The 27,588-nt window shown below is 49.2% G+C and overlaps 1 protein-coding gene across 3 annotated transcripts in view; it reads left to right on the forward strand.

Moving 5' to 3' along the window:
- Nucleotides 1–6,952: 6,952 nt before the first annotated feature.
- LOC144494808 (inorganic pyrophosphatase-like) overlaps nucleotides 6,953–27,588 on the forward strand; it is a 49,528-nt gene continuing 28,892 nt past the window's right edge. Inside the window, exons 1-2 of one of the 3 annotated variants that reach the window (XM_078214174.1) lie at nucleotides 6,953–7,213; nucleotides 16,512–16,576. In XM_078214174.1, coding sequence (XP_078070300.1) covers nucleotides 7,054–7,213; nucleotides 16,512–16,576 — 225 coding nt within the window. In that variant the 5' untranslated portion in view covers nucleotides 6,953–7,053. The remainder of the gene's footprint in view (nucleotides 7,214–16,511; nucleotides 16,577–27,588) is intronic. The other 2 variants (XM_078214173.1, XM_078214175.1) reach the window with 2 other exon arrangements.

Consider the following 27,588-nt stretch of genomic DNA (forward strand, 5'->3'; position numbering starts at 1 on the left):
CTGTACTAAAATCCATATAGACGACATCCACGGCCCTTCCCTCGTCAATCGTTTTTGTCACCTCCTCAAAAAAGTCAACCAAATTTGTGAGGCATGACCTCCCTCGTACAAAACCATGATGTCTCTCGCTAATGAGATTATTCAGTTCTAAATGCGCATATATCCTATCTCTAAGAATCTTCTCCAACAATTTCCCTACCACGGATGTCAAGCTCACCGACCTACAATTACCCGGGTTATCCTTGCTACCCTTCTTAAATAACGGGACCACATTTGCTATCCTCCAATCCTCTGAGCCCTCACCTGTGTCCAGTGAAGAGACAAAGATTTCTGTTAGAGGCCCAGCAATTTCATCTCTTGCCTCCCTGAGCAGTCTAGGATAGATGCCATCTGGCCCTGGGGATTTGTCTGTCTTAATGTTTCCTAAAAAACCTAACACTTCCTCCCTTGTAATTGAGACTTTTTCTAGCGGGTCAACACATCTCTCTGAGACAATACCAGTCAACATGTCCCTCTCCTTTGTGAATACTGATGCAAAGTATTCGTTTAGGATCTCACCTACTTCCTTTGGTTCCAAGCATAATTCCCCTCCTTTGTCCCTGAGAGGTTGATTCTTTCCCTAACAACCCTCTTGTTCCTAACGTATGCATAAAATGCCTTAGGATTCTCCTTAATCCTGTCTGCCAAGGACATTTTGTGACCCTTTTTGCCCTTCTAACTCCCTGTTTGAGTTCTTTTCTACTTTCTCTGTATTCCTCCAGTGCTCCATCTGTTTTTAGCTGCCTGGACCTCATGTATGGCTCTTTCTTCTTTTTGATTAGACCCACAGTTTCACTGGTTATCCACGGCTCTCGAATCCTACCTTTCCTATCTTTTCTCTTTACAGGCACATGCCTGTCCTGCAGTCCTATCAACTGCTCCTTAAAAGACTCCCACATGCCAGATGTGGATTTACCCTTGAACAGCCCCTCCCAATCAACAGCCACCAAATCCTGCCTAATCCGGCTGTAGTTAGCCTTCCCCCAATTCAACACCTTACCCACAGGACAACACTCATCTTTTTCCATTACTATCCTAAAGTTTACAGACTTGTGGTCACTGTTCGCCACATGTTCCCCCACTAAAACTTTGATGACCTGACCGGGCTCATTCCCCAGTACTAGGTCCAGTATAGCTCCCTCTCTAGTTGGACTGTCAACATATTGTTCCAAAGAACCCTCCTGTATGCATTTTATAAATTCTTCCCTGTCCAGGCCCCCAGCCCTAAGCGATTTCCAGTCTATACAAGGGAAATTAAAGTCTCCCACTACAACAACCCTATTTTTTCTGCACCTGTCCAGAATCTCCTTACATATCCGTTCCTCAACTTCCCGTGGGCTATTAGGAGGCCTGTAGTATACCCCCAGCATAGTGACTGCGCCCTTCCTGTTTCTGAGCTCCACCCACAGTGACCCGTTACCTGACCCTTCCAAATTGTCCCCCCTCTGTACCGCTGTAATATGCTCCCTAACCAGCATTGCTACTCCCCCACCTCTCCTAGCCCCTCCTCTGTCTCGCCTAAAACACTTATACCCCGGAATATTCAGCTGCCAGTCCTGTCCTTCTTTTAACCAAGTCTCCGTCACTGGAACCACATCCAAGTTCCGCGCAAGCATTAAGGCTCTAAGCTCGTCTGTCTTGCCCGTGACGCTCCTTGCATTGAAGCAGATGCACTCCAGACCTCCAGGCCCACTGAGGTCATCCTCCCCCAGAATGCCCTTCCTCTTAGATAGCCTTGTCTTGGCCCCAACCTCGTCCCCAGCCTCCTCACTGAGGAGGCTTTGGGCCAATCCATATACAACAATGTGCACCAAAAACTCTGTTCACACGTTGACAGCTGAGACAATCCACAACATTCCAACGAAGAAGTAATTCACCCTATCTCCCAAAAAATCCAGGATCTGCAACTTCGCCACAAACCAATCCTCTCTTCTTCAGGCAATTTCATATATCAAGCTTTGTTGAAATTTTGCATTAGTTTTTGAGATATATTTAATGATAAACTGGCAAAATCATTATCTCCACCTTCAGTGGAGGTAAAAAGGAAGTAAAATGGGGACAGTGACTCCAGTCTGAAATTGTTGAATTCAATGTCGAGTCCATAAGCCTGTAACGTGCCCTATTGAAAGAGAAGGTGCTGCTCCTGGAGCTTGTATTTGCAGAGGAATCCCAATCTGGTTTGGAAGAATGAAAAGTATCTACAGATGGATGGCAGGCCAGTCAGATTGGACAAACATGCTCAGCAGTGTTTCTTCACACGAAGATGAGAATTGGATAAGAACCCAATGCAGGCTTAGTGGTGCTGTTAAAGAATGTAATTGCCTGACAAATAATGAAGCTCAAAGTCTCATCACATCTATCCAGATCTTCAGACAGCCAGGACACCTACCTATAATGAGACGATGCTAATCAGCAGCCGAACACTGTCTGAAAATCCCATTGCCAAATTGGTAGGAAATGAAAAGGTAAGGGGGCCACTGAAAAAGTGGTACGTTCCCCTTTAACTCAAACAGATGCTGATGTGGATCAAGGGGGAGTGGAAATGATGGAATGTTTGATTGACATCCACAGTTGGCCAAAGGGATGTGGATGAAGGCCCAGGCTCCAGTTTGAAGTGAGCTCTCAGCCTCTATATTCGGGTAGGAGTTCTAGACCCACCACCTACTTTCCACCAGCTTTTGGTGCAAGAGCAATTTTCCAGTCTAGAAGTTTCAAAAGTATTTTTATCTTATACAAAAAGTACAGATTCCTACCGCAGCACAATGTGGAAGGACAGTGGGATGATGCCAAGACATTTGTGGGGGAAGGGGGAGAGAGCTAGTCTGTGGATATTGAGTAATATTATGCAGTTTCAGATTGTCAAACAGAGTTTGGAAGTTGTCGGAATAAATGAGTGCAAATAGTAACAGTGACATTGTCAGTGTTTCTATCAGGAGAGTCTCTGACTTGGTGACCAACCAAAATGGAGAACGATCATTGGGTAAGGCACTGAGCACATTGAGAGACTTCACTGGGAACATTCAGAGGTGAAATCAAGGCTTGAGAGAGAGCACCACTTCATCTACCCAACCGTTCGAGGACCACCAGCCCCGCATGTGGTAGAGTCTGCAGATCACACATTGAACTTAGCAGCTATCCCAGAACCCACTGAACCAGAAACAATTCATCCTCGATCCTGAGGCACCGCCCACGAAGAAGGTTCTGTAGAAGGGCCATTTAGACCCGAAACGTTAACTGTTTCTTTCTTCACAGGTGTTGCCAGACCTGCTGTGTTTATCCAGCATTTCTGCTTTTATTGCATTTATAAAATGTTTTGCATAATGATCAGACATCTCCAATGCATAATCATCAGAAGTTAGAAATAGGAAAGGAGCGGTCACGTTGTTAGGAGTTTACTATAGGCCCCCAAGTAGTAATGAGATGTGGAGGAAGAAATTGCTGAGCAGATTATGGATACGTGTGGAGGTCACAGGGTAGTTGTCATGGGGGACTTTAATTTTCCAAATATTGATTGGAACCTTTTTAGGTCGAATAGTTCGGATGGGGCAGTTTTTGTGCAGTGTGTGCAGGAGGGTTTCCTGACACAATATGTGGATAGGCCGACAAGAGGTGGGGCCACATTGGATTTGGTACTGGGAAATGAACTGGGCCAAGTGTTAGATTTGGTTGTGGGAGAGCAATTCGGTGTCTTTTGTTATTGCAATGGAGAGAGGGATAAGGCTATACGGCAGGGCAAGGTTTACAATTGGGGGAGAGATAATTATGATGCGATTAGGCAAGAATTAGGGGGCATAAGATGGGAACAGAAACTGTCAGGGAAAGGCACTAATGAAAAGTGGAACTTTTTCAAGGTACAAACACTTGATAGGTATGTCCCTGTCAGGCAGGGAGGAAATGGCCGAGTGAGGGAACCATGGTTCACAAAAGAGGTGGAATGTCTTGCAAAAAGGAAGAGGGAAGCTTATGTAGGGATGAGGAAACAAGGCTCAGATGGCTCGATTGAGGGTTACAAGTTAGCAAGGAATGAGCTGAAAAAGGGGCTTAGGAGAGCTAGGAAGGGGCATGAGAAGTCCTTGGTGGGTTGGATCAAGGAAAACCCTCAGGCTTTTTACTCTTATGTGAGGAATAAAAGAATGACCAGGATGAGGTTAGGGCCGGTCAAGGACAGTAGTGGGAACTTGTGTATGGAGTCAGTAGAGATAGAGGTGATGAATGAATACTTTTCTTCAGTGTTCACCAAGGAGAGGGGCCATGTTTTTGAGGAAGAGAAGGTGTTACAGGCTAATAGGCTGGGGGAAGTAGATGTTCGGAGGGAGGATGTACTAGCAGTTTTGAATAAACTGGAGGTCGATAAGTCCCCTGGGCCTGATGAAATATATCCTAGGATTCTTTGGTAGGCAAGGGAGGTGATTGCAGAGCCTTTGGCTTTGATCTTTGGGTCCTCACTGTCCACGGGGATGGTGCCAGAGGACTGAGAGTGGCGAATGTTGTTCCTCTGTTTAAGAAAGGGAATAGAAATGACCCTGGTAATTATAGGCCGGTTAGTCTTACTTCGGTGGTTGGTAAGTTGATGGAAAAGGTCCTTAGGGATGGGATTTACGACCATTTAGAAAGATGCGGATTAATCTGGGATAGTCAGCACGGATTCGTGAAGAGCAAGTCGTGCCTCACAAATTTGATAGAATTTTTTGAGGAGGTAACTAAGTGTGTTGATGAAGGTAGGGCAGTTGATGTCATATACATGGATTTTAGTAAGGCGTTTGATAAGGTCCCCCATGGTCGGCTTATGATGAAAGTAAGGAGGTGTGGGATAGAGGGAAAGTTGGCCGATTGGATAGGTAACTGGCTATCTGATCGAAGACTGAGGGTGGTGGTGGATGGAAAATTTTTGGACTGGAGGCAGGTTGCTAGCGGAGTGCCACAGGGATTAGTGCTTGGTCCTCTGCTATTTGTGATTTTTATTAATGACCTAGAGGAGGGGGCTGAAGGGTGGATCAGTAAATTTGCTGATGACACCAAGATTGGTGGAGTAGTGGATGAGTTGGAGGGCTGTTGTAGACTGCAAAGAGACATAGATAGGATGCAAAGCTGGGCTGAAAAATGGCAGATGGAGTTTAACCCTGATAAATGTGAGGTGATTCATTTTGGTAAGACTAATTTAAATGTGGATTACAGGGTCAAAGGTAGGGATCTGAAGACTGTGGAGGAACAGAGAGATCTTGGGGTCCATATCCACAGATCTCTGAAGGTTGCCGCTCAAGTGGATAGAGCTGTGAAGAAGGCCTATAGTGTGTTAGCTGTTATTAACAGGGGGTTGGAGTTTAAGAGCCTTGGGGTTATGCTGCAACTGTATAGGACCTTGGTGAGACCACATTTGGAATATTGTGTGCAGTTCTGGTCACCTCACTATAAGAAGGATGTGGAAGTGCTGGAAAGAGTGCAAAGGAGATTTACCAGGATGCTGCCTGGTTTGGAGGTTAGGTCTTATGAGGAAAGGTTGAGGGAGCTAGGGCTGTTCTCTCTGGAGCGGAGGAGGCTGAGGGGAGACTTAATAGAGGTTTATAAAATGATGAAGGGGATAGATAGAGTGAACGTTCAAAGACTATTTCCTCGGGTGGATGGAGCTATTACAAGGGGGCATAACTATAGGGTTCATGGTGGGAGATATAGGAAGGATATCAGAGGTAGGTTCTTTACTCAGAGAGTGGTTGGGGTGTGGAATGGACTGCCTGCAGTGATAGTGGAGTCAGACACTTTAGGAACATTTAAGCGGTTATTGGATAGGCACATGGAGCACACCAGGATGATAGGGAGTGGGATAGCTTGATCTTGGTTTCAGATAAAGCTCGGCACAACATCGTGGGACAAAGGGCCTGTTCTGTGCTGTACTGTTCTATGTTCTATCTCAAAATGCTTGACAGCCACTAAAGTACTTTTGAAGAGTTGTCACTGTCCCAACAGCAGTCAATTTACCTTGACCAAACACCCGCATCTATTTTTTCTGATTAAGGGATAAATATTTGCCACAACACCAGGCATAACACTCCTGCTCAGCTTTGAAATAATGCCATGGGACCTTTTACATCTATCCAGACAGATGGGCCCTCAGTTTAATGAGTCATCTGAAATACTGCAGTACCACCTCCGTTAAATACAGTACAGGAGAGTCAGCCTTGATTTTTGAACCTTGAGAGTCAGAGACAGAGGTGTTATGAACTAAGCCAAAGCTGACACCAAAAAATGCAACCTAATGCAGATGTTAGTTATCTGCAATGGAAACAGAAAATGCTGGGAATGTTGAACGGATCTGGCAGCATGTGTAAAGACAGAAACCAAGTTAACTTTTTATCTGCAAACTTTAATGTACAACAAAAATATGTTGACACTAGACTGTGGCTATGTATAGAAGTATAGGCCTGATCATGGCTGATCACCTACGCCAGTGCCACTTTCCCCTGCACTGTCCCATACCCTTTGATGTCTTTGAATATCCAAAAATCTATCAATCTCTGCCTTAAATATACTCAATGATGGAGCTTTCAAGCCCTCTGGAGTAGAGAATTCCAAAGATTTACAGCTCTCTGACTGAAGACATTCCTCATCACCTCAGTCCCAAATAGATTGTGTCCTCTAGTCCTCTAGAACCCCCAGCAAGGGAAACAGCCTTTCTGCATCTACTTTGTATTTCTTTTCTTTTGTATGAGTTGCTTTGTAGTAGCTTCTTAGTGTGAGCTAAAGGTGTCCTCACTTGGTCAGTGAGCAGCTTGATACTGTAGACCAAACGATGGAACTAGCTGCGACTTTCAGCAGAGAGCTGGTTATGAGGGTGTATCTGCCGCAATCCGACCGCAAGGGGGCGTTCCGAGAGCGCTGGGAGGAAGTGGTGTAGTGATTTGTCTCACCAGTGGAGGGCGCAGCGAGTAGCCGGAACTTCCTGTCTGGGCTGCTGCCGGAGGAGTGTCGGTGTAACGGTTCCCCCGCTCCTCGGCTCGGATATTTCTTTCCGCTGCCGCTATGAACGTTGTTGCGCGATTGGCGCAGAGCGCTCGGCTGCTGTTTGGGTGGAGAACGAGCTCGGGGAGGCACCTGGGCGGCCAGGGCCGGACTCGGCACGGCAGCTATGGGAAGGAGGAGCGGGGAGAGGCCCGGACACCCAACCATCGCCTTTACCTGAGTGAGTGTGACCCTGAGGTTAAAGGTCAGCCGGAAGTGGAGCCACCCGCCTGCTCCCTTTTATTCCAATTCAATCAAATCCAATTCAGAGTCTCGCTACAGATGAATTAAAGAGAAACCATTTGAGTCCAGAACATTGTGAATATCAAAGAACAACAAGTTCAGACTTTCCCGGTCCATGCTGACAGGACCCGGCCCTCCCCACATGGTCCAAGCTGACAGGACCCGGCCCTCCCCACATGGTCCAAGCTGACAGGACCCGGCTCTGCCCACATGGTCCAAGCTGAGAGGACCCGGCCCTCCCCACATGGTCCAAGCTGACAGGACCCGGCTCTGCCCACATGGTCCAAGCTGAGAGGACCCGGCCCTCCCCACATGGTCCAAGCTGACAGGACCCGGCCCTCCCCACATGGTCCAAGCTGACAGGACCCGGCTCTGCCCACATGGTCCAAGCTGACAGGACCCGGCTCTGCCCACATGATCCAAGCTGACAGGACCCGGCCCTCCCCACATGGTCCAAGCTGAGAGGACCCGGCCCTCCCCACATGGTCCAAGCTGACAGGACCCCGCCCTCCCCACATGGTCCAAGCTGAGAGGACCCGGCCCTCCCCACATGGTCCAAGCTGACAGGACCCGGCTCTGCCCACATGATCCAAGCTGACAGGACCCGGCCCTCCCCACATGGTCCAAGCTGAGAGGACCCGGCCCTCCCCACATGGTCCAAGCTGACAGGACCCCGCCCTCCCCACATGGTCCAAGCTGAGAGGACCCGGCCCTCCCCACATGGTCCAAGCTGAGAGGACCCGGCCCTCCCCACATGGTCCAAGCTGACAGGACCCGGCCCTCCCCGACAGGACCCGGCCCTCCCCACATGGTCCAAGCTGACAGGACCCGGCTCTGCCCACATGGTCCAAGCTGAGAGGACCCGGCCCTCCCCACATGGTCCAAGCTGACAGGACCCGGCTCTGCCCACATGGTCCAAGCTGAGAGGACCCGGCCCTCCCCACATGGTCCAAGCTGACAGGACCCGGCCCTCCCCACATGGTCCAAGCTGACAGGACCCGGCTCTGCCCACATGGTCCAAGCTGACAGGACCCGGCTCTGCCCACATGATCCAAGCTGACAGGACCCGGCCCTCCCCACATGGTCCAAGCTGAGAGGACCCGGCCCTCCCCACATGGTCCAAGCTGACAGGACCCCGCCCTCCCCACATGGTCCAAGCTGAGAGGACCCGGCCCTCCCCACATGGTCCAAGCTGACAGGACCCGGCTCTGCCCACATGATCCAAGCTGACAGGACCCGGCCCTCCCCACATGGTCCAAGCTGAGAGGACCCGGCCCTCCCCACATGGTCCAAGCTGACAGGACCCCGCCCTCCCCACATGGTCCAAGCTGAGAGGACCCGGCCCTCCCCACATGGTCCAAGCTGAGAGGACCCGGCCCTCCCCACATGGTCCAAGCTGACAGGACCCGGCCCTCCCCGACAGGACCCGGCCCTCCCCACATGGTCCAAGCTGACAGGACCCGGCTCTGTCCAGATGGTCCAAGCTGACAGGACCCGGCCCTCCCCACATGGTCCAAGCTGACAGGACCCGGCTCTGTCCAGATGGTCCAAGCTGACAGGACCCGGCCCTCCCCGACAGGACCCGGCCCTCCCCACATGATCCAAGCTGAGAGGACCCGGCCCTCCCCACATGATCCAAGCTGACAGGACCCGGCCTTCCCCACATGGTCCAAGCTGACAGGACCCGGCTCTGCCCACATGATCCAAGCTGACAGGACCCGGCCCTCCCCACATGGTCCAAGCTGAGAGGACCCGGCCCTCCCCACATGGTCCAAGCTGACAGGACCCCGCCCTCCCCACATGGTCCAAGCTGAGAGGACCCGGCCCTCCCAACATGGTCCAAGCTGACAGGACCCGGCTCTGCCCACATGATCCAAGCTGACAGGACCCGGCCCTCCCCACATGGTCCAAGCTGAGAGGACCCGGCCCTCCCCACATGGTCCAAGCTGACAGGACCCCGCCCTCCCCACATGGTCCAAGCTGAGAGGACCCGGCCCTCCCCACATGGTCCAAGCTGAGAGGACCCGGCCCTCCCCACATGGTCCAAGCTGACAGGACCCGGCCCTCCCCGACAGGACCCGGCCCTCCCCACATGGTCCAAGCTGACAGGACCCGGCTCTGTCCAGATGGTCCAAGCTGACAGGACCCGGCCCTCCCCACATGGTCCAAGCTGACAGGACCCGGCTCTGTCCAGATGGTCCAAGCTGACAGGACCCGGCCCTCCCCGACAGGACCCGGCCCTCCCCACATGATCCAAGCTGAGAGGACCCGGCCCTCCCCACATGATCCAAGCTGACAGGACCCGGCCTTCCCCACATGGTCCAAGCTGAGAGGACCCGGCCCTCCCCACATGATCCAAGCTGACAGGACCCGGCCTTCCCCACATGATCCAAGCTGACAGGACCCGGCCTTCCCCACATGGTCCAAGCTGAGAGGACCCGGCCCTTCCCACATGATCCAAGCTGACAGGACCCGGCCTTCCCCACATGATCCAAGCTGACAGGACCCGGCCTTCCCCACATGATCCAAGCTGACAGGACCCGGCCTTCCCCACATGATCCAAGCTGACAGGACCCGGCCTTCCCCACATGATCCAAGCTGACAGGACCCGGCCTTCCCCACATGATCCAAGCTGACAGGACCCGGCCTTCCCCACATGATCCAAGCTGACAGGACCCGGCCCTCCCCACATGGTCCAAGCTGAGAGGACCCGGCCCTCCCCACATGGTCCAAGCTGACAGGACCCGGCTCTGCCCACATGGTCCAAGCTGAGAGGACCCGGCCCTCCCCACATGATCCAAGCTGAGAGGACCCGGCCCTCCCCACATGGTCCAAGCTGAGAGGACCCGGCCCTCCCCACATGATCCAAGCTGACAGGACCCGGCCTTCCCCACATGATCCAAGCTGACAGGACCCGGCCTTCCCCACATGGTCCAAGCTGAGAGGACCCGGCCCTCCCCACATGGTCCAAGCTGACAGGACCCGGCTCTGTCCAGATGATCCAAGCTGACAGGACCCGGCCTTCCCCACATGATCCAAGCTGACAGGACCCGGCCTTCCCCACATGATCCAAGCTGACAGGACCCGGCCTTCCCCACATGGTCCAAGCTGAGAGGACCCGGCCCTCCCCACATGATCCAAGCTGACAGGACCCGGCCTTCCCCACATGATCCAAGCTGACAGGACCCGGCCTTCCCCACATGATCCAAGCTGACAGGACCCGGCCTTCCCCACATGATCCAAGCTGACAGGACCCGGCCTTCCCCACATGATCCAAGCTGACAGGACCCGGCCTTCCCCACATGATCCAAGCTGACAGGACCCGGCCTTCCCCACATGATCCAAGCTGACAGGACCCGGCCCTCCCCACATGGTCCAAGCTGAGAGGACCCGGCCCTCCCCACATGGTCCAAGCTGACAGGACCCGGCTCTGCCCACATGGTCCAAGCTGAGAGGACCCGGCCCTCCCCACATGATCCAAGCTGACAGGACCCGGCCTTCCCCACATGATCCAAGCTGACAGGACCCGGCCTTCCCCACATGATCCAAGCTGACAGGACCTGGCCCTCCCCACATGGTCCAAGCTGAGAGGACCCGGCCCTCCCCACATGGTCCAAGCTGACAGGACCCGGCTCTGCCCACATGGTCCAAGCTGAGAGGACCCGGCCCTCCCCACATGGTCCAAGCTGACAGGACCCGGCCCTCCCCACATGATCCAAGCTGACAGGACCCGGCCCTCCCCACATGATCCAAGCTGAGAGGACCCGGCCCTCCCCACATGGTCCAAGCTGACAGGACCCGGCCCTCCCCACATGGTCCAAGCTGACAGGACCCGGCCCTGCCCACATGGTCCAAGCTGACAGGACCCGGCCCTCCCCACATGATCCAAGCTGAGAGGACCCGGCCCTCCCCACATGGTCCAAGCTGACAGGACCCGGCCCTCCCCACATGGTCCAAGCTGACAGGACCTGGCCCTGCCCACATGGTCCAAGCTGACAGGACCCGGCCCTGCCCACATGGTCCAAGCTGACAGGACCCGGCCCTCCCCACATGATCCAAGCTGAGAGGACCGGCCCTCCCCACATGGTCCAAGCTGACAGGACCCCGCCCTCCCCACATGATCCAAGCTGAGAGGACCCGGCCCTCCCCACATGGTCCAAGCCGACAGGACCCGGCCCTCCCCACATGGTCCAAGCTGACAGGACCCGGCCCTGCCCACATGGTCCAAGCTGACAGGACCCGGCCCTGCCCACATGGTCCAAGCTGACAGGACCTGGCTCTCCCCACATGATCCAAGCTGACAGGACCTGGCTCTCCCCACATGATCCAAGCTGACAGGACCCGGCCCTGCCCTCCGGTCCTGGTCTACATGATCCAAGCTGATTGGAGTAGGCATAGCTCCTCCTCCAAGGCTTGATCTCATTTGAATCTTCGCCAAAAGGCCGAGATGTCACTGTTAAAAATTGCTTCAAATGAAGCTGAAATGTCACCGAATGTCTTCAGCCGAGTGCAGCCTGTCGATACGACACCTGATCTCAGCCAAAAGGCCGGGAACCCGGGCGCATCACCTGTGCCCCGGCTTTGAACAGTTCTACAATGTAACCGATCCCAACCCCAACCTGACCCCAACCCCAACCCCCACCCCCACCCCAACCCCCAGCCCGCACCCAACACACACCCCGACACACACCCAACCCCCACTGCCCCTCCACACCCCCGACACACACCCAACCCCCACTGCCCCTCCACACCCCCGACACACACCCAACCCCCACTGCCCCTCCACACCCCCCGACACACACCCAACCCCCACTGCCCCTCCGCACCCCCCGACACACACCCAACCCCCACTGCCCCTCCACACCCCTCGACACACACCCAACCCCCACTGCCCCTCCACACCCCCGACACACACCCAACCCCCACTGCCCCTCCACACCCCCGACACACACCCAACCCCCACTGCCCCTCCACACCCCCCTCCACACACCCAACCCCCACTGCCCCTCCGCACCCCCCGACACACACCCAACCCCCACTGCCCCTCCACACCCCCCGACACACACCCAACCCCCACTGCCCATCCACACCGCCTGCCCCGACACACCCACAATCCCCCCTGCCCTGACACACGACCCACCCCCCGCCCTGACGCACGACCCCCCCCGCTCTGACGCACGACCCCCCCCCGCCCTGACGCACGACCCCCCCACCCTGACGCACGACCCCCCCCCTGCCCTGACGCACGACCCCCCCCGCCCTGACGCACGACCCCCCCCCGCCCTGACGCACGACCCCCCCGCCCTGACACACGACCCCCCCCGCCCTGACACACAACGCCCCCGCCCTGACCTGCGACCCCCCCCGCCCTGACCTGCGACCCCCCCATCCTGACCTGCGATCCCCCCGCCCTGACCTGCGATCCCCCCGCCCTGACCTGCGACCCCCCCGCCCTGACCTGCGACCCCCCCGCCCTGACCTGCGACCCCCCCGCCCTGACCTGCGACCCCCCCGCCCTGACCTGCGACCCCCCCGCCCTGACCTGCGACCCCCCCGCCCTGACCTGCGACCCCCCTGCCCTGACCTGCGACCCCCCCGCCCTGACCTGCGACCCCCCCGCCCTGACCTGCGACCCCCCCGCCCTGACCTGTGACCCCCCCGCCCTGACCTGCGACCCCCCCCGCCCTGACCTGCGACCCCCCCCCGCCCTGACCTGCGACCCCCCCCGCCCTGACCTGCGACCCCCCTGCCCTGACCTGCGACCCCCCTGCCCTGACCTGCGACCCCCCCACCCTGACGCGCGACCCCCCCTTCCCCACAGCGCCCCCTTCCCACAGCGCCCCTTTCCCCACAGCCCCCCCTTCCCCACAACCCCCCCTTCCCCACAGCCCCCCCTTCCCCACAGCCCCCCTTCTCCACAGCCCCCCCTTCCCCACAGCCCCCCCTTCCCCACAGCCCCCCCTTCCCCACAGCCCCCCCTTCCCCACAGCCCCCCCTTCCCCACAGCCCCCCCTTCCCCACAGCCCCCCCTTCCCCACAGCCCCCCCTTCCCCACAGCCCCCCCTTCCCCACAGCCCCCCCTTCCCCACAGCCCCCCCCCCTTCCTCACAGCCCCCCCTTCCCCACAGCCCCCCCCTTCCCCACACCCACCCCCCCCACACCACACCCACTTCCACCCCCCATACCCTACACCCCCCCCCCCCCCCCCCGTCTCCTCCTCCCCTCCCGGCTTCCCACCCCCCCGCACCGCATTGGTTTGCAGGTGCAGCAGGTAATGCAGAAGGCAAATGGAATTTTGTCCTTTATTGCGAGAGGGATGGAGTTTAAAAACAGCGAGGTTATGTTGCAGCTGTATAAGGTGCTAGTGAGGCCACACCTGGAGTACTGTGTACAGTTTTGGTCTCCTGACTTGAGAAAGGATATATTGGCACTGGAGGGGGTGCAGAGGAGATTCACTAGGTTGACTCCGGAGTTGAGAGGGTTGGCTTATGAGGAGAGTCTGAATAGACTGGGACTATACTCATTGGAATTCAGAAGAATGAGGGGAGATCTTATAGAAACATATAAGATTACGAAGGGAATAGATAAGATAGAAGCAGGGAAGTTGTTTCCACTGGTGGGTGAAACTAGAACTCGGGGTCATGGCCTCAAAATAAGGGGAGCAGATTTAGGACTGAGTTGAGGAGGAACTTCTTCACACAAAGGGTTGTGAATCTGTGGAATTCCCTGCCCAGTGAAGCAGTTGAGGCTCCCTCATTGAATGTTTTTAAGACAAGGATAGATAGATTTTTGAACAGTAAAGGAATTAAGGGCTATGGTGAGTGGGCGGGTCAGTGGAGCTGAGTCCACAAAAAGATCAGCCATGATCTTATTAAATGGCAGAGCAGGCTCGAGGGGCCAGATGGCCTACTCCTGCTCCTAGTTCTTATGTTCTAACAACAGAGAATCTAACCATCACCCCTTGACATTCTATGGCATTAATGTCACTCAATTCCCCACGATCAGCACCCTGGGGGTTACCATTGACCAGAAAATAAACTGGATTAACCATATGAATACTGTGGTTACAAGAACAGGTTAAAGGCCGGGAATTCTGCAACAAGTAACACACCACCTGATTCCTCAAAGCCTGTCCACCACCCACAAGGAACAAGTCAGGAATGTGATGGAATACTCTCCACTTGCCTGAGTGGAGCTTCAACAACAAGGAAGAAACTCAACAGAATCCAATCAAAACCGCCTGCTTGATTGGCACCCCATCCACCACCTTAAACATGCACGCCCTCCAGCACCAATGCACAACAGCAGTGTGCATCCTCTACAAGATGCACTGCATCAACTCACCAACACTCCCAACAGCACCTTCCAAATCTGTGACCTCCTACGACCTAGAAGGAGAGGGCAGAAAATGCTTCGAAATACTGCAAGTTCCCCTCCAAACCAAACACCATCTTATATTTGCATTCATTCAGTGTTACTGGGTTAAGATCCTGGAACTCCCTAACTGCACTGTGGGTGTACCTAAAAAGGCAGCTCACCAGCACCTTCTCAAAGGCAACTAGGGATTCACAAATTCTGGGCTTGCCAGTGATGCCCACATCCTGTGAACAAATTAAACATTTTCTCATGTCATTGAACATGATGTCGGCACAATGAAGTGTTAACTAATCTAATTTGACTCTAACAACTTGTAATTTTATATCATGCCTTTGACATAGAATAATGACCCAAGCCACTTTATAGAGGCATAATTTTAAAAACAAATAGGAGACCAAGCCAAAGCAGCAGATATTAGAAGGGATTTCCAAAATCTTGTAAAAATGGCTTTTAAATTGGGTCTTTTGGGAGGAAATGGAGTTGGGAAAGGAGGATTGGGTACTGAAAAATCAGAATTGGACAATTGGAGAGCTTGGTGGGCTTGTGTGGAGTAGGTTGTTGAACTAGAGGAGGTCATTGATTGGGGGAGTTAGAGCTGGGTTGGCATTGATTGTGGAGTCATGAAGGTCTTACACCAGGGTGAGAACTTTTAACCAAGAAGAGTTGCATTTCCTCTCTTAAGTTCCATCAAACTTTTAAAATATATTTAATTGCTGTGTACAGAACCTCCGATCCAAAAAAGGGGCATATTGGACTCAATGGTAACTCTGTTTCTCTCTCCACAGATGCTGCCAGACTGCTGGGCTTTTCTGGCACTTTCTGTTTTTTAAAGCTTTTTTTAACACATCCTATTGTCACTATCAGATTCATTGTTCTTTACAGTGTGTGCAATGGGCTTGGAAGGCGTGGAGGTCTCAGGAACCATAAGGGTGAATGGAAGCTTCCATGCCAATGGAAGCTTGGCATGGATGATATGAATGGATGGGTGGAGGAACATAGCTTGACATAGATGGTATGAGGGGCTTATGGGGGTTGGTGGAAGGCATGAGTTGGCATGGATTGAGCATGGGATGTGTTCGGGCATGGTGCTAGAAGGCCTTACAGTTTTTATTATAACTGGGCCAAAGTCTCAAAGCACTGGGATGGGCTTTTTAAATGGCTCATCGTGGCATCTGGCAGCCCAACTCTTGTTCACACCTCCGTGCCAGAATGAAAATCCCGTCTTTGTGGGCAGGCGTGCCAAGCTGGGAAATTTCCCGACTCCCACCTCCAAACAGAAAATCCAACCCAAAATCTAGTGCATAACAAATGCAGCTCCTATGTTTGATTACATTGATTTAAATTCTTCCACCCTAAAGATTATGACAAGAAAGAACAAATGTTCAGTTTACAAAGTGCTTTTCATAATCTTTACAGCCAGTGAAGTAGCTTTTTGAGATTTATTAACTGCGGTACTATAAGAATTGCAGCAGCCAATTTGGGCACAGCAAGGTCCCAGAAACAGCAGTGAGGTGATAACAGATAATCTGTTTGTTTTAATGGTGTTGATTGAAGGATTAATATTTGCCAGAACGCTGGGGAAAGCTCCCATCCTTTTCTTTGTGAAGTACAGTGGGATCTGTGTTCTCCTTGGGGGGGGGGGGGGGGGGCAAATGGGGCCTTTTTTTAAATGTCTCATCCAAAAGATGGCATCTTGGACTGCACAGCACTCCAATGCCAGTACACTGAGAGAGCTCAAGTCCGTTGGAAAAAGAGTTGAATAACAAAAATTGTCTGTATACCACAGTACTGCTAGGAATGTTTCATGTTCTGCCTTGGAATGTTAACTGTCTAAGCTTCATCATCTTCTTTGTTTGCAGAGAATTCTGAGGGTAAATACATTTCTCCTTTTCATGATATTCCACTTTATGCAGTGATTGACAAGGTAAATGCCATCACATAGTGTTTTTACTATATTGTAGGTGAATAATTTCACCTGTTTAATGGTCTACCAAAGATGTGTTGACCATTTGCTTCGGTGGATTATAGTCTCTCGTTCAAACCGACTTCCAAAATATTTGGTCCAAAAATAAAACTTTTTAATATATAAAGCAAATTTTAGCACCATTTTTTATAAAAGCTCTGCTCTAAATCTAGAGAAATGAAGTGGCCTCTTCCTCTGCTTTACATCTGATACACTTACAATGTTCTTATCTCTCCCTCCGTGTTGGTGCTGTCTAGCTAAATTGTTTATTTGTTTGTTTATGAGAAGAATGGAGAGATACAGCAGCAGTATGGATTCCATGGAACAAATGGCTTGTTTCTGCGTTATATCAGCCTATAATTCTATATCTCATACTCTTCCTCCTTCAGAGGACATTTCAAGTTATGGAAATTACAATGGGAGACCAACAAGACTCAGTCTAGATCTTTGCAGTCTTAAATTCCAACTTCTTTACCTTTTCATGTTGTTTAATGGTCCTCACCTCTTGCCTCATCAATCAGTATGCCAGTAATTTTTGCATGGCCAAAGAAAAGAAAAGGTTTTGCATTCATATAGAGCGCTTCATGTTTTTGAGGACGTTCCAAAGCATGTCAGATTAAGAATTTTTGATATACAGTCCCTGATGTAGGGAAATGTGACAGGTAATTTGATCACATCACATACACAATGTGATGAATGAGCATACAACCTGTGTTTTTTTAATGATGTTTGCTGAGGGATAAATATGGATCAAGAGACGGAGAAAATTCTGGAAGCCTTTCCTTTAAAATGTGCGAATACAGAATTAATCAAGATTTTCGAGACTGAAATTGACAGATAATTATTAGGTAAGATTATCTAATGAGGAAGAATTTGGTGTCTCAGTGGGTCATTAATCTTTGGAATTCTCTTCCACAGAGAATGGGGGTTGGGTCATTGACTATATTCAAGGCAGAGTTAGATTATAGATTTTTGGTATATCGGGAGTCAAAGGTTAAGGGGGGCAGGCAAGAAATTGGAGTTAAGGCCATAATCAGATCAGCCATGATCTTGTTGAATGACAGAGTAGGTTTGAGAGGCCATGAAATCTATTCCTGCTTCTAAATCTTATGATCTTAATTGCAACTGGGCTTTTAATTCCCACTTACAATGTTGTTTCTTTTAGTCTTGTTCCCTCTGGTAATTGTTTTCACTTCCACACTTGGGGGTTAATCTTTGCTTAAGGCAATAATGAGTCCACAGTACATCTCCCTCCTGACTTTTATTTCCATCAACATCAGATCAGGAGAGATGTAAAACAAGACTTACAAAATTCCTTTTCGCAGAATAACAGAGTTGTTACAGTGCATAAGGAGGCCATTCGGCCCATTGTGTCTGCACCGGCTCTCCAATGAGCATTTTGGCTCAGTGCCATTTTCCGGCCTTTCCCCATATCCCTGCACATTGTGTCTATTCAAATAATCATCTCGTGCCCTCTTGATGCCTCAATTAAACCGGCCTCCTCCATACTTCAAGCAGTCCAGATCCAAACCACTTGCTGCATAAAAAGGTTTTTCTCACATCACATTTACTTTTTTGCAAATCAAAACAATAAAAAAGAGCATTTCACTTGGCACTATTTCTATCTTTCACATTCTACTGCCTTTCTCAGTGTGAAGTAGTTGAATTTAAATGTCTATTCACCTTCCCTTTTCGAATCTGAAATTCCTACTGAATTTGCTCTTAGTTTTCGGCATGTGTGTGTTTTTTATCCCAGTGCAAGAAATCCAGCTTGTCCCGGTTTCCTCAGGAAATCCTGATGGCCAGTAGCGGTCCCTCTCTACTATCCCCTGAAGACCACACGTGATATTAGCTCAGTGTGCAATGCTGCAGGAATTTAGTGACAACGCTTTAATTATTGTTTGTGCGATATGCTGTTTTTAGAGATGGTGGCCATCACCTATGGAATTTTCCACTGATGAACTGTCAACAGTTGCCTGTTTCAATCCCTGGAAAGCCTGCAGGTGTCACTTCAGTAGGATTTACCACTTGAAAGGAGCAATGAGGCAGCTGGCACCCCCCAAGTCTAGCTGTACCACCAGATGATGCTGTCGAGCCCCCTAGCCCCCCCACACCCCCCTCGGCTCATGCAGTAAGTGGGGAAGAATAGAAAGCAATGCCTTGAGGTCATAGGTAGAAACAGGTTCATAACGTTTACTTTTGGGTAATAAAATAACAAAGAAGTGGTAACTGAAGAGGAACTTGTTTGTTCAGCACCAAGTGCAATTAATACATTTAATCAAGTTTTTGAGTAAGTTTTGATTTTTATTATTTTCTCAGTGGCTGAAGAATAGAGACAGAGAGCAGAGGGAAAAACACTAAGTGTTAGTACACAGGTACAAAAAGTGATTGAAAAAAATAAAGGAATGCTGTCCTTTATCTCAAGGGAGCTGGAATATAAAATTCTGCGGTTGCCTGAACTCTTGTTTAGTTCCCATCTGGAATATTGTACCAGTTGTGGGTGCTGTGCTTTGGCGCAGTGCAGTTTTACCAGAATGATATTGGGTATTTAGGGCTTAGATTATGAGGACATGTTCCATAAATTTATCTTCTTTTTCCTTGAGGTTGGAAGGTTGGCAAGTGATCTAATTGAGGTGTTTAAAATAAGGATTTGGGTAAGGATAAGGTAAAGGATTTGCTCAGGTAGATATTCAGAAGGTTTTTCCTCTGATGGGGAACACAGAACAAGAGGGCACAACCTTAAAATTTGAGCTGTGTCGTTCAGTCATGAAATCAGGGCACAATCTTAAACACAGCTACAAGAAGGATTGAAATTCTCCTCCCTGAAAGACTGATGGCTGGGGCTCAGTTGGCCTGTTCTAGACTGAAATTGATACATTCTTTTTGGTAAATGTATCAATGGGCATGGGTCAAAGGCAGGTTCATGAGTTTGAGGTACAGATCAGTCGTGATTGAATTGAAAGGTGGAGCTTGCTGAATGCCTATTCCTGTTCCTTTGTTTATGATGTGGAGATGCCGGCGTTGGACTGGGGTGAACACAGTAAGAAGTTTAACACCACCAGGTTAAAGTCCAACAGGTTTATTTGGTAGCAAAAGCCACACTTGCTTGTGTGGCTTTTGCTACCAAATAAACCTGTTGGACTTTAACCTGGTGGTGTTAAACTTCTTCCTTTGTTTATGATCAGCTTTTATTTTAGATACTGAAAACTGGAAATACCACGGAGAAAAAGGTGGCTGATTTATTTTGTTAAACATTGAGAATTCTAGCAGCCAAAAGGCCAAATTGTGCAAGGTGACAAGTTTTAATAGACAAAACACATAATATTAAGCACCAAATTCTGCGTCCTCGCTTGCAGCAGCAGTGGGATGTGAATGGCAGGAAAGTTCCAGCCAAGATACAGTCATAGAGTCATAGAGGTTTACAGCCTAACTTGTCCATGCCGCCCTTCTTTTCTAAACCCCTAAGCTAATCCCAATTGCCCGCATTTGACCCATATCCCTCGATACCCATCTTACCCATGTAACTGTCTAAATGCTTTTTAAAAGGCAAAATTGTACCCGTCTCTACTACTACCTCTGGCAGCTTGTTCCAGACACTCACCACCCTCTGTGTGAAAAAATTGCCCCTCTGGACACTTTTGAATCTCTCACCTCTCACCTTAAACCTATGTCCTCTAGTTTTAGACTCCCCTACTTTTGGGAAAAGATATTGACGAGCTGATCTGTGCCCCTCATTATTTTATAGATATTATTATTTTATAAGATATTTAACATTTTCAAAATTATACACCTGTGAAAATCTCTAAGGGAACAGTGCTCTCATAGTATTGTATCCATAGGTGGTGCTGTCAGAATACTTCAACAATGAGTCAATTTTAAAATTTAAACTTTCAAGTTCTTCCATGGCCTTGCTGTTCCCTATCTCTCTGTCCTTTTCCAGGTACAGACCTTTGAGAATTCACCATTCCTTTGGCTTCTTGAGCATCCCCACTTCCTTCACCCCACTATTGGTGGTTGGGTCTTCAGCTATCTAGGCCCTAAGTTCTGGAATTCCTTCGCTAAACCTCTCTTTCCTCTCTTTTAGAAAGGGATTTGTCCTTGTGTCTCCTTCTTTGGCTCAGTGTCAAGTATCGTCTTGTGAGGTCCCTAGCACATTCTATTACATGAAAGGCACAATGAAAATGCAAGTTGTTTTTCATTAACTTAAATGGCTCCTCCATCTAATATTGCCTGAAGCCTTTTCTTTGAAATCGTTGTGCAAATTTTCTCTGCTTCAATGCACAATGCTTCAGCAATCCTTGGAGATTGGCACACATGTTAATAAAGATGAGGAAAATTAGGTTCACTCAGTTCCCATGAAGCACAGATCAAATTTCAGACTCAAAAAGCCACCAAACTCTAGGGCAGCAAGGATAAGCAATTTTCCTCCCATTGGAACTGTTCTCAAATAACAGATGGCAAAATATCAGTGGCTGGTGTGTATTCCCAGAAATGCAGATTGTACAAAACATAATGCTGTAAAGACAGTCAGGACTTTATTATCTACTGAGTCATCAACGAAGAGTCAAACAGCAGTATCATAGAATCATAAAATCCCTACAGTGCAGAAGGTACCATTCGGCCCATTGAACCTACACCGATCCACCACAGAGCACCCAGGCCCATGCCCGCAATTCAGCACATCATCGTAGCTAATCCACCTAACCTACGCACTGGGGCAGGTTAGCATGGCTAATCCACCTAACCTACGCACTGGGGCAGGTTAGCATGGCTAATCCACCTAACCTGCACATCTTTGGACTGTGGGAGGAAACCAGAGCACCGGGAGGACCATACGTTGGCCACGGCAAAGGTGGAAAATTGCCAATATCTTGCTTGGTCTGTGATTAGTAACAAGAGCCATTCCACGGTCTGACCGCCAAATTGTATTAAATAGAATCTGTGGTATATACTCAGCAAGCCTGGCCGTATCTGCGGAGAGAGAAACAGAGTTAACGTTTCAGGTCACGGGCCTTTCTTCAGATTTATCACACCTCCAGCATTTGATCTCCGGTATTTTGATTTTGTTTTAGTCACATTGTATTGATTGATTGTTTTGAAGGAAGAACTGCGTTGTTTCAAAATAAGATACAGAACCTAGATTCCTAAATGAGCGGAAATGCTCACTCCCATCGCTAAACAAAAAATCATAGATTTAGCAGGAACCCACGCTACTGCCTTCCCACAGAAACTTTAACATAACCACACATAACCCTGAATCCCTACCAATTGAGTATCAATCTTCAGGTTGGGTTGCACAGTGGTTTGCACTGCTGCCTCGTGGTGCTAGGGACTTAGGTTTGATTCCAGCCTTGGGTTACTGTCTTGTGTGGAGTTTGCATGTTCTCCCGTGCCTGTGTGAGTTTCCTCCAGGTCCTCCTGTTTCCTCCCACAGTGCAAAGATGCGCAGGGCTACAGGTACAGGGCAGAGGGGAGGGCCTCGGTGGGATGGTCTTTCGGAGAATCGGTGCAGACTCGATGGGCCAGATGGCCTCTTTGTACGCTGTAGAGAATCTATGGTTGCCCCCCCGCTGCCATTTTAGAAAGAAGAATTAAATTCTTGCTTCCCACCTCCCCCACAGTAAATATATTATGAATGTAATTTAACCCCACATTGGTTTTCATCTCTGAACGGAAATATTGTGATGTACCCACCCCTCCGTATTTAGCTCACTTCAAAAACAAAGAATAAAGAAAATTACAGCACAGGAACAGGCCCTTCGGCCCTCCAAGCCTGCACCGACCGTGCTGCCCGACTTAACTAAAACCCCCATATCCCTCTATTCCCATCCTATTCATGTATTTGTCAAGATGCCCCTTAAAAGCCACTCCTGTATCTGTTTCCACTACCTCCCCCGGCAGCAAGTTCCAGGCCCCCACCACCCTCTGTGTAAAACATCTGCCTCATACATCTCCTTTAAAACTTGCCCCTCGCACCTTAAACCTGTGCCCCCTAGTAATTGACTCTTCCACCCTGGGAAAAAGTTTCTGACTATCCACTCTGTCCATGCCTCTCATAATTTTGTAGACTTCTATCAGGTCACCCCCTCAACCTCCGTCGTTCCAGTGAGAACAAACCAAGTTTCTCCAACTTCTCTCCATAGCTAATGCCCTCCATACCAGGCAACATCCTGGTAAATCTTTTCTGTACCCTCTCCAAAACCTCCACATCTTTCTGATAGTGTGGCGACCAGAATTGAACACTATATTGCAAGTGTGGCCTAACTAAGGTTCTATAAAGCTGCAACATGACTTGGCAATTTTTAAACTCAATACCCCAGCCGATGAAGGCAAGCATGCTATATGCCTTTTTGACTACCTTCTCCACCTGCATTGCCACTTTCAGTGACCTGTGTACCTGTACACCCAGATCCCTTTGCCTATCAATACTCTTAAGGGTTCTGCCATTTACTGTATATTTCCTATCTGTATTAGACCTTCCAAAATGCATTACAAAGAACAAAGAAAATTACAGCACAAGAACAGGCCGTTCGACCCTCCAATCCTGCACCGACCATGCTGCCCGACTTAACTAAAACCCTCTACCCTTCTGGGGACCATATCCCTCTATTCCCATCCTATTCATGTACTTGTCAAGACACCCCTTAAAAGTCATTACCGGATCCGCTTCCACTACCTCCCCCGGCAACGCATTCCAGGCACCCAGTACACTCTGTGTAAAAAATCTGCCTCGTACATCTCCTTTAAACCTTGCCCCTCGCACCTTAAACCTGTGCCCCCTAGTAATTGACTCTTCCACGCTGGGAAAAAGCTTCTGACTATCCGCTCTGTCCATGCCCCTCATAATCTTGTAGACTTCTATCAGGTCTCCCCTCAACCTCCGTCGCTCTAGTGAGAACAAACCAAGTTTCTCCAACCTCTCCTCATAGCTAATGCCCTCCATACCAGGCAATATCCTGGTAAATCTTTTCTGTACCCTCTCCAAAGCCTTCACATCCTTCTGGTAGTGTGGCGACCAGAATTGAACACTATATTCTAAGTGCGGCCTGACTAAGGTTCTATAAAGCTGCAACATGACTTGCCAATTTTTAAACTCAATACCCCGGCCGATGAAGGCAAGCATGCCATATGCCTTCTTGACTACCTTCTCCACCTGCATTGCCACTTTCAGTGACCTGTGTACCTGTACATCTAGATCCCTTTGCCTGTCAATACTCTTAAAGGTTCTGCCATTTATTGTATATTTCCTATCTGTATTAGACTTTCCAAAATGAATTACCTCACATTTGTCCGGATTAAACTCCATCTGCCATCTCTCCGCCCAAGTCTCCAACTGATCTATATCCTGCTGTATCCTCTGATGGTCCTCATCGCTATCCGCAAGTCCACCAACCTTTGTTTCGCCCGCAAACTTACTAATCAAACCAGTTACGTTTTCCTCCAAATCATTTATATATATATTACAAACAGCAAAGGTCCCAGCACTGATCCCTGAGGAACGCCACTTGTCACAGCCCTCCATTCAGAAACTTCCTCCATTAAGTAGCACCAACATATGGAAAGAATTCTGGAAAGAAAACCTGGACTTGGCAATCCTTTTCACTGATGTGGTGAAATATGGTTAACTGATGACTGCAGCCAGAGCCAAGTCCACAGCACCACAGGTGGTTCAACTGTGAAGTGAGCAGGAAGAAGCTGTGAAAAGCAATAATGATAGGAGATTCAAGACTTAAGAGAACGAGACAGGCATTTCCGATGCTGCAAACTTAAATCCAGGATGGTGTTTTGCCTTGCTGGTGCTCGGGTCAAGAATGTCACTGAGCCATTGCAAAGCACTCTGAGGGGGGGGGGGGGACAGCCAAAGGTCGTGCACCATATTGGTACCAACATAGCTAGAAAAAGTAATGCGATCCTGCAGACAGAATTTAGGGAACTAGACTACATGCAGGAAGGTAGTAAGTAATCTCCACATTACTCCCGGTGCAATGTGCGAGTGAGTTTTGTGAAGGTATGGCTGATGGTGAATGCTGAGCCGCCCAGATCCCAAAAGGAAACTTTAAACATGCCAAAATGATATTGCAATTTGTATATGATGGAGGTTTTCTGAAATCAGGAAATGAGGTCTCCAACCAATTGATGATTTTATATTAAAGTGAATGTTTCTTAAAATAAAGAAAAGTTAAAAAAAATACACTTAAACATAATAGCTTCACCCAGTTAACCATATTTTAAAAGAGCTCCAAAAAGATCTTAGCTTAAACGACACCCAGAGATAACCTTCCCTTTTCTGATAGCAACAGTGAACAAAGAAAATTACAGCCTAGGAACAGGTCGCTTTTGGATTTTTAAATCTATAGAATTCCAGTAACTTTATCACACAATGCACTGTTGCTCTTTGCGTGTTCTGTAAGGATGACAGCAAACTGGTTCTCCAGATCTGACCTTTGCCCACTGTATCTTTTAGCTATTACCAGTGACCATACTGTCTTCTGGGAGAGCTGAGCAGCTACCCCCTCACACAGGCTTAAATGTGTTCCTTCCCCTTGATCTCCATCCCTCTATTGTTTCATACAGAGTGAGATTTCCCCCCCTCGGTGGCGTGTTTCACAGGAGGTGGTCCACCACTCACTGGTGGCGGGATTTATGGTCCCACCGTTGTCAACATGGTTTCCATTGAACACACCCCTCACCGCCAGGAAACCCACAGCAGGGGTGCACCATCGATTGGGCCACAATATTCCACCAGCATAAACGGCAGCAACATTTTGGCTAATGTCTCTCATGTTTCCTTTTCCCAGAACTGCTCATATCCTTTCTTTTACTTGATTTTGCCACACTTACAATTTGTATATGTTCTCATTTGAACTAAAACAACCCACTTCAACACTAAAATAAACAAAATACTGCAGATGCTGGAATTTGAAACAGGAACAGAAGATGCTGGGAAAACTCAGCAGATCTGGCAGCATCTGCAGGGAGAGAAAGTAGAGTTAACAGAAAGATAGGGAGAATCTGTTGGCAGAAAGATCAACAACCAGAGAGCAGCAATTTAAGGTGATTTATAAAAGAAGCACCAATAACATGAAGTTCCACTTCAATACTTTCTTTATTGCCTTCTGTAAATTCTGAGTTAAATTACCTTTGGTTCCTCTGGTCATTAACATATCAAACCCACTTCTTTTGGATCTTTTGACTGAATTTTAGACCCTGGCAGTGTCTCTGTCACTTAATCCACTTACACCAATCACACCCCCACCAGCCTGTATTTGAAAAATATGATAGTATTACTCCTTGTTTTCTTGACAGTATACAATCCTAGATTGGTTGCAGCATAGAAGGAGGCCATTCAGTCTGTCCCATTTGTCCCAGCTCTCTGCAAGAACAATTCAACTAGCTCCATTTGCCCACCTTTTCCCCATAGCCCTGTAAATCTTTGGATAATTGTCCAATTCTCTTTTAAAAGTCAAGATTCATTCTACCTCCATCAGAGTCTCAGGCAGTGCATTCCAGATCCTAACCATTCTCTGTGTAAACTTAAGTTTTTCTTCACGTTTCTGGTGCTTCTTTTATAAATCACCTTCAACTGCGGCCCTCTGGTTGTCGATCCTTCTGCCAACAGATACAGTTTCTCCCTATCTTCTCTGTCCAGACACTTAATTATTTTGAATGCCTTTATCACATCTGTTAATTTTCTCTTCTCCGTGGAGAACAGCCCCAGCTTCTCCAATCTGTCCATGAAACTGGAGTTTCTCATTCCTGGAACCATTTTTGTGAATCTTTTCTACACCCTTTCTAATGCCTTCACTTCCTTCCTAAACAGTTGTGTGCAGAACGGGATGCAATACTCCATTTGAGGCTGATCCATTGTTCTGCAAAGGTTTCTCTTAAAGTCCTTCCTTTTGCATTCTACACCCTTACTTATAGATTGCTTTCTGAACCTGTCTTGCCACTTGAATAATTTGTTCACATATACCCCAAGCTCCCTTCAGTCCTGCACCCATTTTAGGATTGTACCTTTTATTTTATATTGTTACTCATCATTTTATCACCTCATACTTCTCTGCATTAAATTTCATCTGCCACCCTTCCACAAGCCTGTCTATGTTCACAGTTCACAACACTTCCAAGTTTTGGGCCTTCCATAAATTTTGAAACGATGCCCTGTACATCTAAGTCTAGTAAGAAGTCTCACAACACCAGGTTAAAGTCCAACAGGTTTATTTGGTAGCAAAAGCCACTAGCTTTCGGAGCGCTGCTCCTTCGTCAGGTAAGTGGGAGTTCTGTTCACAAACAGGGCATATAAAGACACAAACTCCTTGTTTGTGAACAGAACTCCCACTTGTTTGACGAAGGAGCAGGGCTCCGAAAGCTAGTGGCTTTTGCTGCCAAATAAACCTGTTGGACTTTAACCTGGTGTTGTGAGACTTCTTATTGTGTTTACCCCAGTCCAACGCCGGCATCTCCACATCACATCTATGTCTAGGTCAGGAAAAGCAGGGGTCCCAACACTGACCGCTGGGGAACCCCATCTTATGCCTTCCTCTAGTCCAAAAAACAACCGTTCACCACTGTCCTGTGTTTCATTCAGCCAATTTTGTCTCCAGGCTGCCACTATTCCTTTTATATCAAGGGCTCCGGCCATGTTGGCAAGCCTATGAGGTGACATCCTATTCAATGTGTTTTTAAAGTCAATGTGCAGCGTGTTACCCGCATTCCACCAATCCCCTCTTACTTCATCGAAGAACTTGAGCAAGTTAATTAAGCACAATTTACCTTAGAAATAGGAGAACAGAACAGATGAGTGCATGAGGGAGGGCTTTAGATTCAAGAAACATTGGGAATGGTTCTGGGGGAGGTGGGACCTGTAAACACTGAACAGGTTGTAAATCAACGGAAATGGGACCAATGTCCTCACCGGGCAGTCCGCTGGTGTTGTAGCGGGGGTATGAACTAACTTAGCAGAGGGGTGGGAG

The sequence above is a fragment of the Mustelus asterias genome, chromosome 6 (assembly GCF_964213995.1).
Source record: "Mustelus asterias chromosome 6, sMusAst1.hap1.1, whole genome shotgun sequence".
Lineage (NCBI taxonomy): Eukaryota > Metazoa > Chordata > Chondrichthyes > Carcharhiniformes > Triakidae > Mustelus > Mustelus asterias.